Source organism: Mustela lutreola, chromosome 10, assembly GCF_030435805.1.
Source record: "Mustela lutreola isolate mMusLut2 chromosome 10, mMusLut2.pri, whole genome shotgun sequence".
NCBI classification, from domain to species: Eukaryota; Metazoa; Chordata; class Mammalia; order Carnivora; family Mustelidae; genus Mustela; species Mustela lutreola.
This window is the reverse complement of record NC_081299.1, coordinates 44125981-44138909: the sequence shown is the minus strand read 5'-3', so window position 1 is coordinate 44138909 and position 12929 is coordinate 44125981. Positions and strand designations below refer to the sequence as shown.

The window sequence follows — 12929 nt, the reverse complement described above, 5'->3', positions numbered from 1 at the left end:
GTGATTTAATTCATTATGGAGGCATAAATAAATTCACTCATTCACTTACTATTAGCACTTAGATATTTCTAAGGATTTTCCATCTAAGTATCAAATTCTAGTCTTGCCCATAGCTGGAAAGGATTTAGAACTCTGTTAAATGTGTTCAACAGAACTATTAAAATGTGTTTAATAAATTCTATTTGTTTTTTTTTTTTTAAGATTTTATTTATTTATTTAACAGAGAAATCACAAGTAGGCAGAAGGGGTGGGGGGAAGGGAAGCAGGCTCCCCGCCAAGCAGAGAGCCCGATGTGGGGCTCAATCCCAGGACCCTGAGATCATGACCCAAGCTGAAAAGGCAGAGGCTTAACGCACTGAGCCATCCTGGCACCCCTAATCCATTCTTTTTAAAGTGAAATTTCCAATACTGCTGATCAGCAAAACGAACCAATTGTTAGAAAATGGTAGTACCTTTTTTTTCAGATTTAGAAATACCTGTATTTGAAATGCCTAGATTTTCTGGAATAGCACATGTTTCAATTAAGGGCACTTGGATTTTCATCTCTTGATGTTAACACATATAATGTTCTCTTTCGTAAAATATGGAGCTGTGAATGTATAAGCTTGCTGCATGTTGGAGTCCTGTGAATTCAGATAATTAGTAATACACCCTGAGTCTAACCAAAAGGGACTTCATTTTCAGGTGTGCTAGAGCTCCACACTTCCTGGCCATATGTTGCCTGTTCTAGACATGGTTGTCTCTCAGTGCCTGCTGACTTCTGAAGTACTTTGAAAACCAGTGGAATAATAAATTCTTATTTACACAGAATGTTCTTTTAAACCAGATAAACAATTGTTTATCCTTCACTTCCTCTTCATCCTCTGGCTCATTAAAACAGCAGGTGTTATTTGTGGTAGACTTACTGGCTTTTATTCATCTTCTGATTTTCAGGCGGGTCAGAACTTGGTAACACTTGGTCCATGTTTACCAAATCATGTGGTGTATTTTAGTTGTAAGATTATGAGACTCAAACTCACTGATAGTTTCTTCTTGGGGATTGGCGGACAAATAGACCTGGAGACCCAGGTCCTCTCTTTACAGAACAGCTGTTTACAAAGAGAGAAGACAGGAGAGGAGAGATGCTGTCCTCCCTGACTCTATGGGTGTGTCCCAGCTGTGAGCTGGTTGAGCCACCGCTCCCCCCACCTTGGGTGCAGGGGAAGTTTAGTCTCTGCAGATTTCAGCCTTAGACCAGTGAGTGCTAACTGTTTGGGTTTGAGTGAAGCAGACTGGAATCAAGCAATTCTTTTCATATATGTTCCAAAAAAATTTTTTTTAATCCATAGATCCACTAAACTTGTAATAATCGAGAGATTGCTGCTTCTGGCCGAACGCTACGTGATCTCTATAGAGGTAAGCCTGTCTTTTTAAAGCCACTTTATCATTGTATCGTTAAACTTGTGTTAAGTGTGTGTTTCTAAGATATTTCAGTGACGCACGACGTCTGACTTGTTTGACTTCTTTTTCAAGGATTTTTACTCTGTTCCACGAACTATTCTACCTCATGGGGCCTCGTTTCATGGACATCTTTTAACTCTCAATGTTACGTATGAGTCTACCAAAGATACCTTTACTGTAGAGGTAGGTTTGCGCTGATCCTGGGGGCCATTCTCGGATTGTCTTGTTACTTTCTCGAGAGCAGTATGGACTGGGATAGCTGCATGAGCTACAAGCCGTCTGGTCAACAAATTCAGACTAAACACCTGCAGTGAAAGGGAAATGATGGGGTAGAAGGCATATAAGTAGGCATGTGATACAGTATCGGGTGGTAATGGGTGTTACAAGGAGTAAGAATAAAGCTGGATGATTTGGTAGAGAGTGGTGCATATATGTAAAGTGTCTTAAAAAGATGGGCAGAGGGCGCCTGGGTGGCTCAGTTGGTTAAGCAACTGCCTTTGGCTCAGGTCATAATCCTGGAGTCTCAGGATCAGGTCCCACATCGGGCTCCCTGCTCGGCAAGGAATCTGCTTCTCCCTCTGACCTCTCTCCTCTCATGCTCTTTTTCTCATCCTTTCTCTCTCTCAAATAAATAAAATCTTCAAAAAAAAAAAAAAAATGGGCAGGGAAGTTCTCTCTGAGATGGTGACATTTGAGCAAAGATGGAATGAAGTGACAGCAAGTTGTTTCTGGGGAAGAACATTCCAAGTGAAGGGAGCTGTAGGGACAGAGGCCCTGCCGTGGGACTTGGGTGGCTCATTCGGTGACAGGCAGGATAGCTGGTGGTGGAGCGTGCAGAGAACAGAAGAGCGTGGAGACTCCGCAGCAGGACTTGAGATTTGATTTCACGAGATGGCAAGGGCAGAGGTGGGAAGGTGGACATTGAATTACTGTGAAAGGGGAGAGTTGTCTGTGGGGTCTCTTCCATGTTCCTGGCTTCTGGAACAGTGGCCGGCACCCATTTCCTCCTCACAAGCGGTGTTTGATCTGATTGTGCAGGCCCACAGTAATGAGACCATAGGGAGCGTGCGGTGGAAAATAGCCAAGCAGTTGTGCTCGCCTGTGGACAACATACAGATATTTACCAACGACAGTCTGGTAGGTCTGCACCAGCCATCTGGCCCTTCGGCCTGACAGCCATACCTTCGTCCTCCTTTCCCTCCCGCTAATTAAGAAACCACTTTTTGCAGCTGACGGTGAATAAAGATCAAAAGCTCCTCCACCAGCTGGGCTTTTCTGATGAACAGATCCTCACGGTGAAGACATCAGGCAGTGGGACCCCATCCGGGAGCTCGGCGGACTCCTCGACCAGCTCCAGCAGCAGCGGCAGCGGGGTCTTTAGCTCCTCATACGCCATGGAGCAGGTACGGGGGCGGCGGGGGGCATCCACGGGCAGGTCAGGTTGGTCATCTTCATACTTGGGCCTGTGGCCCACATAGGCTCGGTGGGCTGAGTCCTTTTCTGTTGGACAAGTCCTGACTGATGAGGTTCCTCCAAAGGGAACAGCAAGTGTAGACAGAGAGCTCAGAGGATGGAGCCAGGGAGCAGCTTTGCGTAGAGATCGAGGGTGGAGAGGACCTGGCAGGGCAGATGACAGAGTAGCCAGAGAGGAAGGGGAGAGCTGAGCGAGTCCTGCAGATCCTCGACTCTGCCTTCAAAATGCATCTCGAATCTAGCTACTCTTGTCTGCCTCCATGGCTTCCACATGGGTCCAGGCAGTTGTCATGCCTCACCTGAAGGATTTTGGCCATGTTGGCCTGCTCTCCCAGCTCTGCCCCAACACCGCTTCAGTGTCTCCTCTGTGCAGCACCCAGCAGCCTGGGCTCTGCTTGAACAGCAGACACGTGTTGCTCCAGTGCTCCAGGGCATCATCTCCCGCAGAGCAGGAGGCAGAGTCTGCTGGGCCCTATAGGGCTCATCTCCTGGGACTTCTCTGAGATCACCTCCCCCGACCCCCCCCCCAAACCCGCCACTGCCCCAGCTGTACTGGCCTCCATGGTCCTTGTATTTAGTAAGGTCTTTACACTTGCACTTCCCTGTGTCTGGAATATTCTTCCCCAGTATCCTGGTGGTCCTCTCTCACGTTCTTCAGCTCTCACTTGGATGTTGCCTTCTCAGTGAGCCTTCTTTGGCAATCCTGTTTGCATTTTTAACACCATCCCTGCACTTCGTATCTCCCTTCCTGATTTACTTTAACATAGTGTATGTTTTATCTTATTTAATGCCTCTCTCTCCCCGGTGAGATACACTTAAATGCCGTGAGAGCTGCCTTCTGTCTGTTTTGCTCATTGTTGTATCCCCAGCCCCGAAAAGAGTGCCTAGCACATAGTAAGTACTCAGTATTTGCCCAGTGATTCCATGAATCCGCCATTTACTTGATACCCTTTGTGGGTCAGGACAGAGCTTGGTACCAGAGTACAGAAGATGGGCCTGGTTCTGCTTTTTCACTTTTTCAGTCTAGAAAGTAAGATCACACCAGACATCATGTAAAGATACTTAAACAGCACGTGAGGTTTTTTTCCATAGTTATATGTATTGCTTTAATTCTAAATAGAAGATTTTTGTATACTGTCATTTTTTTTCTAAATTGGCATAAACTTACTTTAGATCTCAAGAACTCCTTAGGGCTAGTATTAGTGTAATGGGTTTTTTCTTTTCTTTTCTTTTCTTTTTTTAAGTGGCTAAACTTATGTAATAGGAAGAATTTAAGAAAGCTCCCACTCAGAGTAGTAGTATAACAGTTAATCACAGCAGAAACAATGTACAAGCATGCCTTCACTCATTGCATTTTGCACATGGTATGTTTTTTATAAATCGAACTTGGTGTCAACTCTGTACCAACCAAGTCCACTGGTACCATTTTCTCAACAGCATTTGCTGACTTTGTGTGTCTGTGTCACATTTTGGTACTTCTCACAGTATTTTAAACTTTACATTCTTATATTTGTCATATATAAGTCATGTCATGATGATCTATGGTCAGTGATCCGTGGTGTTACTATTGTAATTATTTTGGGGCACCACAAACTGTGCCCATGTAAGACAGCAAACTTCATAGATGTTGTGTGTGTTCTGACTGCTCCACAACTAGCTGTTCCCACATCTCTCTCCCTCTCCTTGGGCCCTTTATTCCCTGAGACAAACAGTATTGAAATGAGGCCAATTAATAACCCTCTAATGGCCTCTGAGCATTCAAGTGGGAGGAACAGCTCTACGTCTCATTTTAAATCAAAAGCTAGAAATGATTAAGCTTAGAAAGGCAGGTCAGAAGCAGAGTTAGGCCAAAAGTGAAGCCTCTTGCACCAAACACCTAGCCAGGCAGCACAGCAGTATGCCTGTGAAAGCAAAGGACAAGTTCCTGCAGGAAACTGAGAGCGCTGCTCCAGGGAACACATGGATGATAATAAAGTGGAACAGACTTACTGCTGACGTGGAGGAAGTGTGAGCAGCCGGGATAGAAGAGCAAACCAGCCATCACATTCCCTTAAGGCAAGCCTGACCCGGAGCAAGGCCCGAGCCCTTCTCCATTCTGTAAAGGCTGAGGGAGGTGAGGAAGCTGCAGAAGGAAGGCTGGAAGCAGCAGAGGTGGGTTTGTGAGGTTTAGGGAAAGAAGCCGCCTCCATAACGTAGAAGGACAAGGTGAAGCAATCAGTGCCCATGTAGACGCCGCATCAGGTGATCCGGAAGCTCCAGCTCGTATCATTCGTGAAGGTGGATGCACTGAACAACAGATGTTCAGTGTAGACAGAGCAGCCTTCTGTCGGGGAAGATGCCGTGTGAGACGTCCACAGCTGCAGAGAAGTCAGCACCTGGCCTCAAAGCCTCAAAGGCCGGGCTGACTTGCATGGGAGAGGCTCATGCAGCTCGTGACTTTATGTTAAAACCGGTGCTCATTTGCCATTCATAAAGCCCCAGGACCCTCAAGAATTTTGCTAAATCTATACTTTAGTGTTCTGTAAACAGAACAACAAAGCCTAGATGACAGCATACTTGTTTACAAGATGGTTTACTGAGTATTTTAAGCCTCCTATTGAGACCTCCTCAGAAAAAAAGATTCCTTTCAAAATATTCCTGCTCACTGACAGTAGTACATCTGGTCACCCAAGAGCCCTGATGGAGACGGACGAGGTAAGTGTTTGAATCCCTCTGACACAGCATCTGTTCTGCAGCCCATGGATCACAGAGTCATTCCAGCCTTCTGATTAAGGAATTCGGTTCATAAGACTGTCACTGCCATAGTGATTCCTCTGGTGGCTCTGGGCAAAGTGAAATAAAAACCTTCCAGAAAGGATTCACCATCCTAGAACATCCGTGATTCATGGGAAGAGGTCAGGATAGCATCATGAGCAGGAGTTTGGAAGAAGTTGGTTCCAGCCCTCATGGGTGACTCTGAGGGGTCAGGACGTCAGGGAGGAAGTGACTGCAGATGGGGCGGAAGGAGCAAGAGAGCGGGAAGCGGAGGCTGAAGGTGGGACTGCGCGGCCACCCTCTCAGGGTAAAACTTGAGGGTGAGCAGTTGCTTCTTACAGATGAACAAAGAAGGTGGTTTCCTGGGAGGGAATGTACTCCCGGTGAAGATGTCATGAAGGTGGTTGAAATGACATCAGAGGTTCACAATATCACAGAAACTTGGTTCATGTAGCAGCAGCAGGGTCTCATAGAATTGACTCCAATTTTGAAAGAAGTTCTGTGGGTAAAATGCTATCAAACAGCATCGCGTGCTACAGAGAAATCATTCTTAGAAGGAAGAGTCAGTTGATATAGCCAGCTTCCCGGTGGTCTAATTCTAAGGAACTGCCGCGGCCACCCGCATCCATGGGCATCCATCACCACCGAGAAGCTCCTCCCCCAGCAGAAAGATCACAACTTGCTGAAAGCTCCCATGATGGGTAGCATTCTTTAGCAATAAAGTCCTTTTTAATTAAGACATATACATTGTTTTAGACACGATGCTACTGTACACTTAATAGACTGTAGCATAAACTTAATATGCACTGAGAAACCAAAAAAAATTCATTTGACTCTTGCAATATTTGCTTTCTCACCGTGGTCTGGTTGTGAATCTGTGATATCTGCAGTACACCTGTACATAGTAGCATCTTCAAGCTTAACATTTCTAAATCGTCTCCTGTTTATCTGAAATTTATTTTAAAATGTTTCCTTATATGTGACAATCTACAGTGACATCCAGTTTCTTATCTTTATAACCAGAAAAAAAAACCCGTACTTTAGTCACATGTAAGCTGCTTCTACCTATTGTCTGGAGTGTGTATATCCATGTACTACTTTCATTTTGCTTTTCAATCAGTCATTGCCTTGTTTGCTCCTGACGAGCTCTGATCAGCTTTCAGTGGAGTCTGCTGTCCATTCTATTAATTGTACCTGCCCATCATTTTACTTCTCTTCCACTGCCTGCCTTTTGGCACCTTAACCCCTCACCAGCAGGTGGTTGGGGAGAGCCCAGGTAACAGTCTCTAGAATGTTGTGGTCCCGCCAGTCTCTGTTCCTCAGGTGAGCACACTGCTCCCCTCAAGCTTTGTTGCAGCCACTCTTTCAGAACTTGTAATTTTATTGTTGGCATATTTGATGAGAAAAAGAGAAAATGTTTTTGTCAGTTTGTATTTACAGTTTGCTTTTTTCCCTCAGGAGAAATCACTCCCTGGTGTTGTGATGGCACTCGTATGTAATGTGTTTGACATGCTTTACCAGCTTGCCAATCTGGAGGAGCCAAGGTAAATATAAACATGTATGAGGCTTGAAAGAGAGAAAGTTATTAAGGTTAGGGAACTAAGTACATTTTGACTTGACTTTACATTTGTCGGGAACAAATGACTTTGGTTTTGAAACTGGCTAATGTTGAAAAATTTGTATTTGCAAAATTTCAGGATAACTCTACGAGTACGAAAGCTGCTGCTCTTGATACCCACTGACCCAGCCATTCAGGAAGCCCTGGATCAACTTGATTCCTTGGGAAGAAAGGTATGAGTGTCCTCGACTTCAGGGACCTGGAAATTTTAATGTCACAAGTCAGTAACAATACAACTTGAAATCACTTTCAGGCCATATGGTACCCCGTAACAGCTCTTCTTTAAAAAAATACTTTTGGGGCACCTGGGTGGCTCAGTGGGTTAAGCCGCTGCCTTCGGCTCAGGTCATGATCTCAGGGTCCTGGGATCGAGTCTGCATTGGGCTCTCTGCTCAGCAGGGAGCCTGCTTCCTCCTCTCTCTCTCTCTGCCTGCCTCTCTGCCTACTTGTGATCTCTCTGTCAAATAAATAAATAAAATCTTTGAAAAAAAAAAATTCTCTTCCCCGCTGTTTAAAAAAAAAAAATACTTTTGTTGTAAATGGAAATCAGAACTTCATGTAGACTTCTAAAAGACCTAGAGTCAGTAATGACATCAAATTTTAGAACTGGAAGAGCCTTTAATATCATGTACATCCACGTTCTTCTTTTTCTGGATTAAGATACTGAAGCCCAGAGAGATTAAGTGTCTTGTCCAGGATCAGACTGTAGTCCTGATTCAGTGGAGACATTTTTCTTCTGTCATGACAGTTCTCCGAATGTGATTGTTGCCTGTGTTTGAGTTGCTTCCTTAATTATATTATCATTTAATTTTTTTCCACAGTTGATATTTAAAGTTCATCTCAATTTCTAGAATGTTCTTCCTCAAAAATTTTATTATATGTATTAAAATTATATTCTGCCTATAATGTTTAATTATGATCTCAGAATAGATTCACGTAGAACAGAGTTGTTAGCACTATGGTACGAACTTGTTTCAGTGGTTGAAGTTTCTTCAGCTCATAGTGTTGTCATACACAGCTTAGGTATTTGCAGGGAGAAGAAAAAAATGAATGTAACCGCAAAAACGTATCACTAGTGCTAGCTAAAAACATGTTCAGACCTTCTATAAGTTAATAATTTTATTATCAGTACTTAGTAGTAGAGATTTTTAAAATACAGAAACAAATAAAAACGACCTTGGTAGTATTACCTAGAAGACACTCTCAGATGGGTTCCTGTAGGGTCGGGATATGTGATGGAATTCAGTCTTTTGTTAGTGATTATCAAATGATGTGTCCTTGAGGTTAATTTGTAGGAAATCACTTTGGTGCAATTATATTAAAAAGGAAGAGAAGGTTAGAGTGCACACTGAGGTATGTTTCTCTTTAACTTGTGCTTTTAACACATACATCCTTTGTTTTCATTCTCTAAAACCTCAGAAGACATTACTGTCTGAAACGAGTTCTCAGTCCTCAAAGTCTCCATCCCTGGTCTCCAAGCAGCAGCATCAGCCAAGCGCCAGCTCGATTTTGGAAAGTCTGTTTCGGTCCTTTGCTCCAGGAATGTCTACCTTCAGAGTGCTCTACAACTTGGAAGTAAGAAGTCTCTTTTTTTTTTTTTCCACCGTTTCATCCGAGCTATTTTTGTTTGCACATCCATGTTTTATTAGATGTCAGAGATAAGTATTTTTATTGGATGATCTGTGAAAAAATTAGTTTTGGAAAAAAAAATAAAAAACAGAACATAAACTGAACCATCTTGGGTTTTTCTGGGCTCAGAAAAGGCTCAGTTTTTTGTTTTTTGTTTTTTTCCACTTTATTCCTATGCGCACTGCTACACTCGCAAAACCACTTGTAAATTAATAATGAGGAAGCCTATGTAATAAAATATGCCATTCTCTTCCTCTGGAAGTTTAGAGAGTCTGTCTAATACAGTTGTTATCCTCAGCCTTCTTGTTATTGAATGCATCCTAACTTTTAAAAATGATTGTAATTTGTTTTCATAAATGAAGCTGTGAGGAGTTTGTCAGAAAATAGATTAACTTTATCATTTCAAGGTTTAAAAAAAAAAAGTTTTGGAAGAATTTAAGCAAAAGAATGTTTTTATTACCCTCTTTCCAAAAAGTGGCTTTAAACTAGTAGATTTAGTTCAATAAACATTTACTGTTTAGTGTCTGCAAGTCATTGTGGTAGTTAAAGGAGTACAGTTGAAAAGACAGGGTATCTGCTCCATGGTGTTGAGTAAGATCTAAGAGAGGCTACATACCTCTGAGTCGTAAGAGCAGAGTGGTAACGGGTGAGAGTGAGCAGGTAGAAACACTCCAGTCTTGGAGGGTTGAAGAGGTTGGACCTTCTTGCCATTTTAGGTCTGGAGGAAATAAAGCCCTAAGTGATTTTGCTTTGCCCCAAGTTTTATTTCATCTCGCGGTCTAATTTAGTATGTAAATATATTCATTCATTTTTCTGCATCACTTGTTGCTCTTGTGGTCAAGCTGTGCTCTTTCATATTGGCCTTAAAGTAATCATTCTTGGGAAGAAATGTGTTGGGCTCAAAAGGAGAAAATATTTAGCAAATGTTTTTAAAAGATAGCTTGTCTTTATTTAATGTGGGCATTGAAAAATACATGTATATGATATTTTAAGACAGAAAATCGCCCAGAAATTTTTGGCCAGTTTAAGCTTATAAATTTTGCAATACCTGCCAGATTTGTCATTTGGTTTTGAATGGTTGTCTTAAACAAAGTTAAGGTGTAAACCTTAACACCCACATTTGAGAGCACCCAGAAGAGCAGAGTGGTCCAACCATGAGTTGCTTGTCATTAACTACCTGGATTGCATTATCTTAAAGCCAAAGGCCAATAGTAGTAAAATACCTCCAGCACAATTTCAGGACTTTTGATTAAGTGGGAGTTCCTTTGAGAGGTTGTTTGTGTTTGGGGGGGGGGGTATGGGTTGTGGGGTTTTTTTTGTTTGTTTTTGTTTTTTTGCTTTAGATAACACAGAACATTTGGAAAACTGAACACTTTCAAAAGCACTCATTTTGGGGCACCTGGGTGGCTTAGTCAATTAAGTGTCCGACTCAGTTTAGGCTCAGATCCTCATCTCAGGGATGAGATGGAGCCCCACATTGGGCTCTGTGCTCAGTGTCTGCTTGAGAGTCTCTCTCCCTCTGCCCTTCCTGCTCATGATCTCTCTCTCTCTCTCTCTCTTTTTTTCTTAAGTAAATCTTTAGAAAAAAAAATTTTTTTTAAAGCACTTCTTTTTATGAACCCTGAACGGTTAATTTCTTTGCATTTTAGTCTTCAAGTTGCATTCGCCTACTAGGAAGCTTTAAAGTGGTTGTTCCAGATGCTTATTCTTTTGAAAAAATCTTCCACTTTCACTAAATTGCTGTCCATTAAAAATGGGGAGTACATGTACGTGGCTGTCAACTCACAGGAAGGGTTAGAAAAGCAGAGGGCTCCCTTCCTCCCACGCTGTGCTGATAATCTGAGGCTGACAAGCCTGTTTCCCAAAGAGTACTTTAGGAAGAAAAAGATCTATGCACATAAAACCCATGGATTCATAGAAACATTTGCCAGAATAGAAAAGGATCTTGAGTGTATCTTTTTTTTTTTAAGATTTTATTTATTTATTTGACAGACAGAGATTACAAGTAGGCAGAGAGGCAGGGAGGAGGAAGCAGGCTTCCTGCTGAGCAGAGAGCCTGATATGGGACTTGATCCCAGGACCCTGAGATCATGACCTGAGCCAAAGGCAAAGGCTTAACCCACTGAGCCACCCAGGTGCCCCTGAGTGTATGTTTGTATGTTTTTAAAACCTTGGAAAAATTGAGGCAGTGGGTTCCTTTTCTTTTCCTTAATTTTTAAATCATAACAACCAAGTAAGCAGTTGATTGCTAAGTACTTAATAAGTATTTACTAAGTATCTCATAAGTTATCTGCCATACCAGATTTTTCAGTTTTTTCCTTTAGGTATGTATGTCAGTGCCATAACAGGGGCAGGGATTTAGGAGGGAGGTACATCTGGGTTCGAGGTCAGTTAGCCTTTGGGTCTCAGTCTTACAAAGTAAAATACATACTGCATGTAAGAACTTCCTTTTATGCCTACTGTGTTGTATGTGGTCAGTAAATAGTAGGAGTTTCAGAATCATTATTGGCTCATCTAGCTTTTTTTTTTTTTTTTTTTTTTTTTTTTTTTTTTTTTTTTTAAGATTTTATTTATTTGAGAGAGAGTGTGCACAAGCAGGGTCCAGGGCCACAGGAGAGGGACAAGCAGACTCCCCTCTGAGCAGAGAACCCAGCAACGGAGCTGCATCCCAGGACCCAGAGATCATGACCTGAGCTGAAGGCAGATGCTTCGCTAACTGAGCCACCCAGGCGCCTCTCAGCTAGCATTTTTAAGGAATGGGCTATTTTACAGAAAACTTAACCTACTTTTTCAAAAATATGTCTAACATACCACATCATCTTATCTAAGCCTGAGACATCCAGCTTTGCTAGTCTCCTAAAAAAAAGCATACAAGCTTTCTACAACAAAACAGATTTTTCTTGCTAACTAAATAGAAGTTGGAAAACACGATTAGTTCAATTGTGAAGTGTCAGCCTCCTCCTCCTGGGGGCGGGCAGGGAAATAATGTGCAGCACTTACTGATACTCAGACTGGAGTTATTGGGTTGTTTTACTTAGCGAGGGAGTCATTTCTGCTGAAAATGACTATCTATTTGAGCTATCTAATTGTGTCTCTCTGTTTTCAAGGTTCTAAGCTCCAAACTCATGCCAACAGCTGACGATGACATGGCAAGAAACTGTGCAAAATCCTTCTGCGAGAACTTCCTCAAAGCAGGAGGATTGAGGTTAGAGTTTCACTGTAATGTCACAAGAATTGCAAAGAATGAATAAAGTTATTGTGAATAATTTGTCCTGCCGGTCCTTGGTGATTCCTGTAAGGTGTTGTGTGAAGTGTCGTGAGAGTTAGAAGAAGGAATGGTGTTTCAGTCTCTAGAACACTAAAATTCATTTTACGAGTTTTGGTTATTTGAGGAACTGGCGGAAGCACATCTCCTTCCCTGCGGTAGTGGGAGAAATTGCTGAAGAGAAGAGAGGAAGCAGATCTGTTTCCGCCGATCCCGCATCAGTCTGACAGCGGGCAAATTGATTCCCGGTAATGGTTTTGTAAGGCCTTATTAGTGCTGGCAATGCAGAGATAACTTAGATCTCATTCCTGCCCCTTAGAGCCTCCTGGTTTAACAAAGAATAATAAACCATTACTACAAGTATCAAAACAGGCTCATAAAAAGTGCTTTGGGTAGGAGGCGGGCAGGGGTGATGGAAGAGTGCACTTAAAATGGTGACATTTTCATGAGATAATAAGATTAGGAGATGACGCTTGAGCTGGGAATTGAGAAAAGAGCAGGGGCAGTGTTTCGTGGGGAAAGGGCACAATAAGCCAGAGGGGGTGGGATGAGTAAAAGCCCCTGGTGTGGCCTATCTTGGGAGCCATCATTACCTGGGAGGCTAGAGCAAAGGATGAGGGAGAGAAGTATGTAGGAAGGGTCACCTTGAGGAATTTCAACATTCGTGTATAGACCATGGGAAAACAGGAGGCTTCAAAGCCAGGAGTTGCTTGGCACAATCACTTTGGCTGCCGTGGAGACGATGAATAA

The 12929-nt window shown here is 42.7% G+C and overlaps 1 protein-coding gene across 3 annotated transcripts in view; it reads left to right on the top strand.

The window, feature by feature from the left end:
- The window catches only part of USP24 (ubiquitin specific peptidase 24), a 136438-nt gene that overhangs the window by 68140 nt on the left and 55369 nt on the right, over window positions 1-12929 (top strand). For all 3 annotated transcript variants that reach the window (XM_059137846.1, XM_059137845.1, XM_059137844.1), the window contains exons 25-32: window positions 1329-1395; window positions 1513-1623; window positions 2479-2577; window positions 2670-2843; window positions 7126-7211; window positions 7365-7458; window positions 8705-8860; window positions 12022-12119. In XM_059137846.1, coding sequence (XP_058993829.1) covers window positions 1329-1395; window positions 1513-1623; window positions 2479-2577; window positions 2670-2843; window positions 7126-7211; window positions 7365-7458; window positions 8705-8860; window positions 12022-12119 — 885 coding nt within the window. The remainder of the gene's footprint in view (window positions 1-1328; window positions 1396-1512; window positions 1624-2478; window positions 2578-2669; window positions 2844-7125; window positions 7212-7364; window positions 7459-8704; window positions 8861-12021; window positions 12120-12929) is intronic.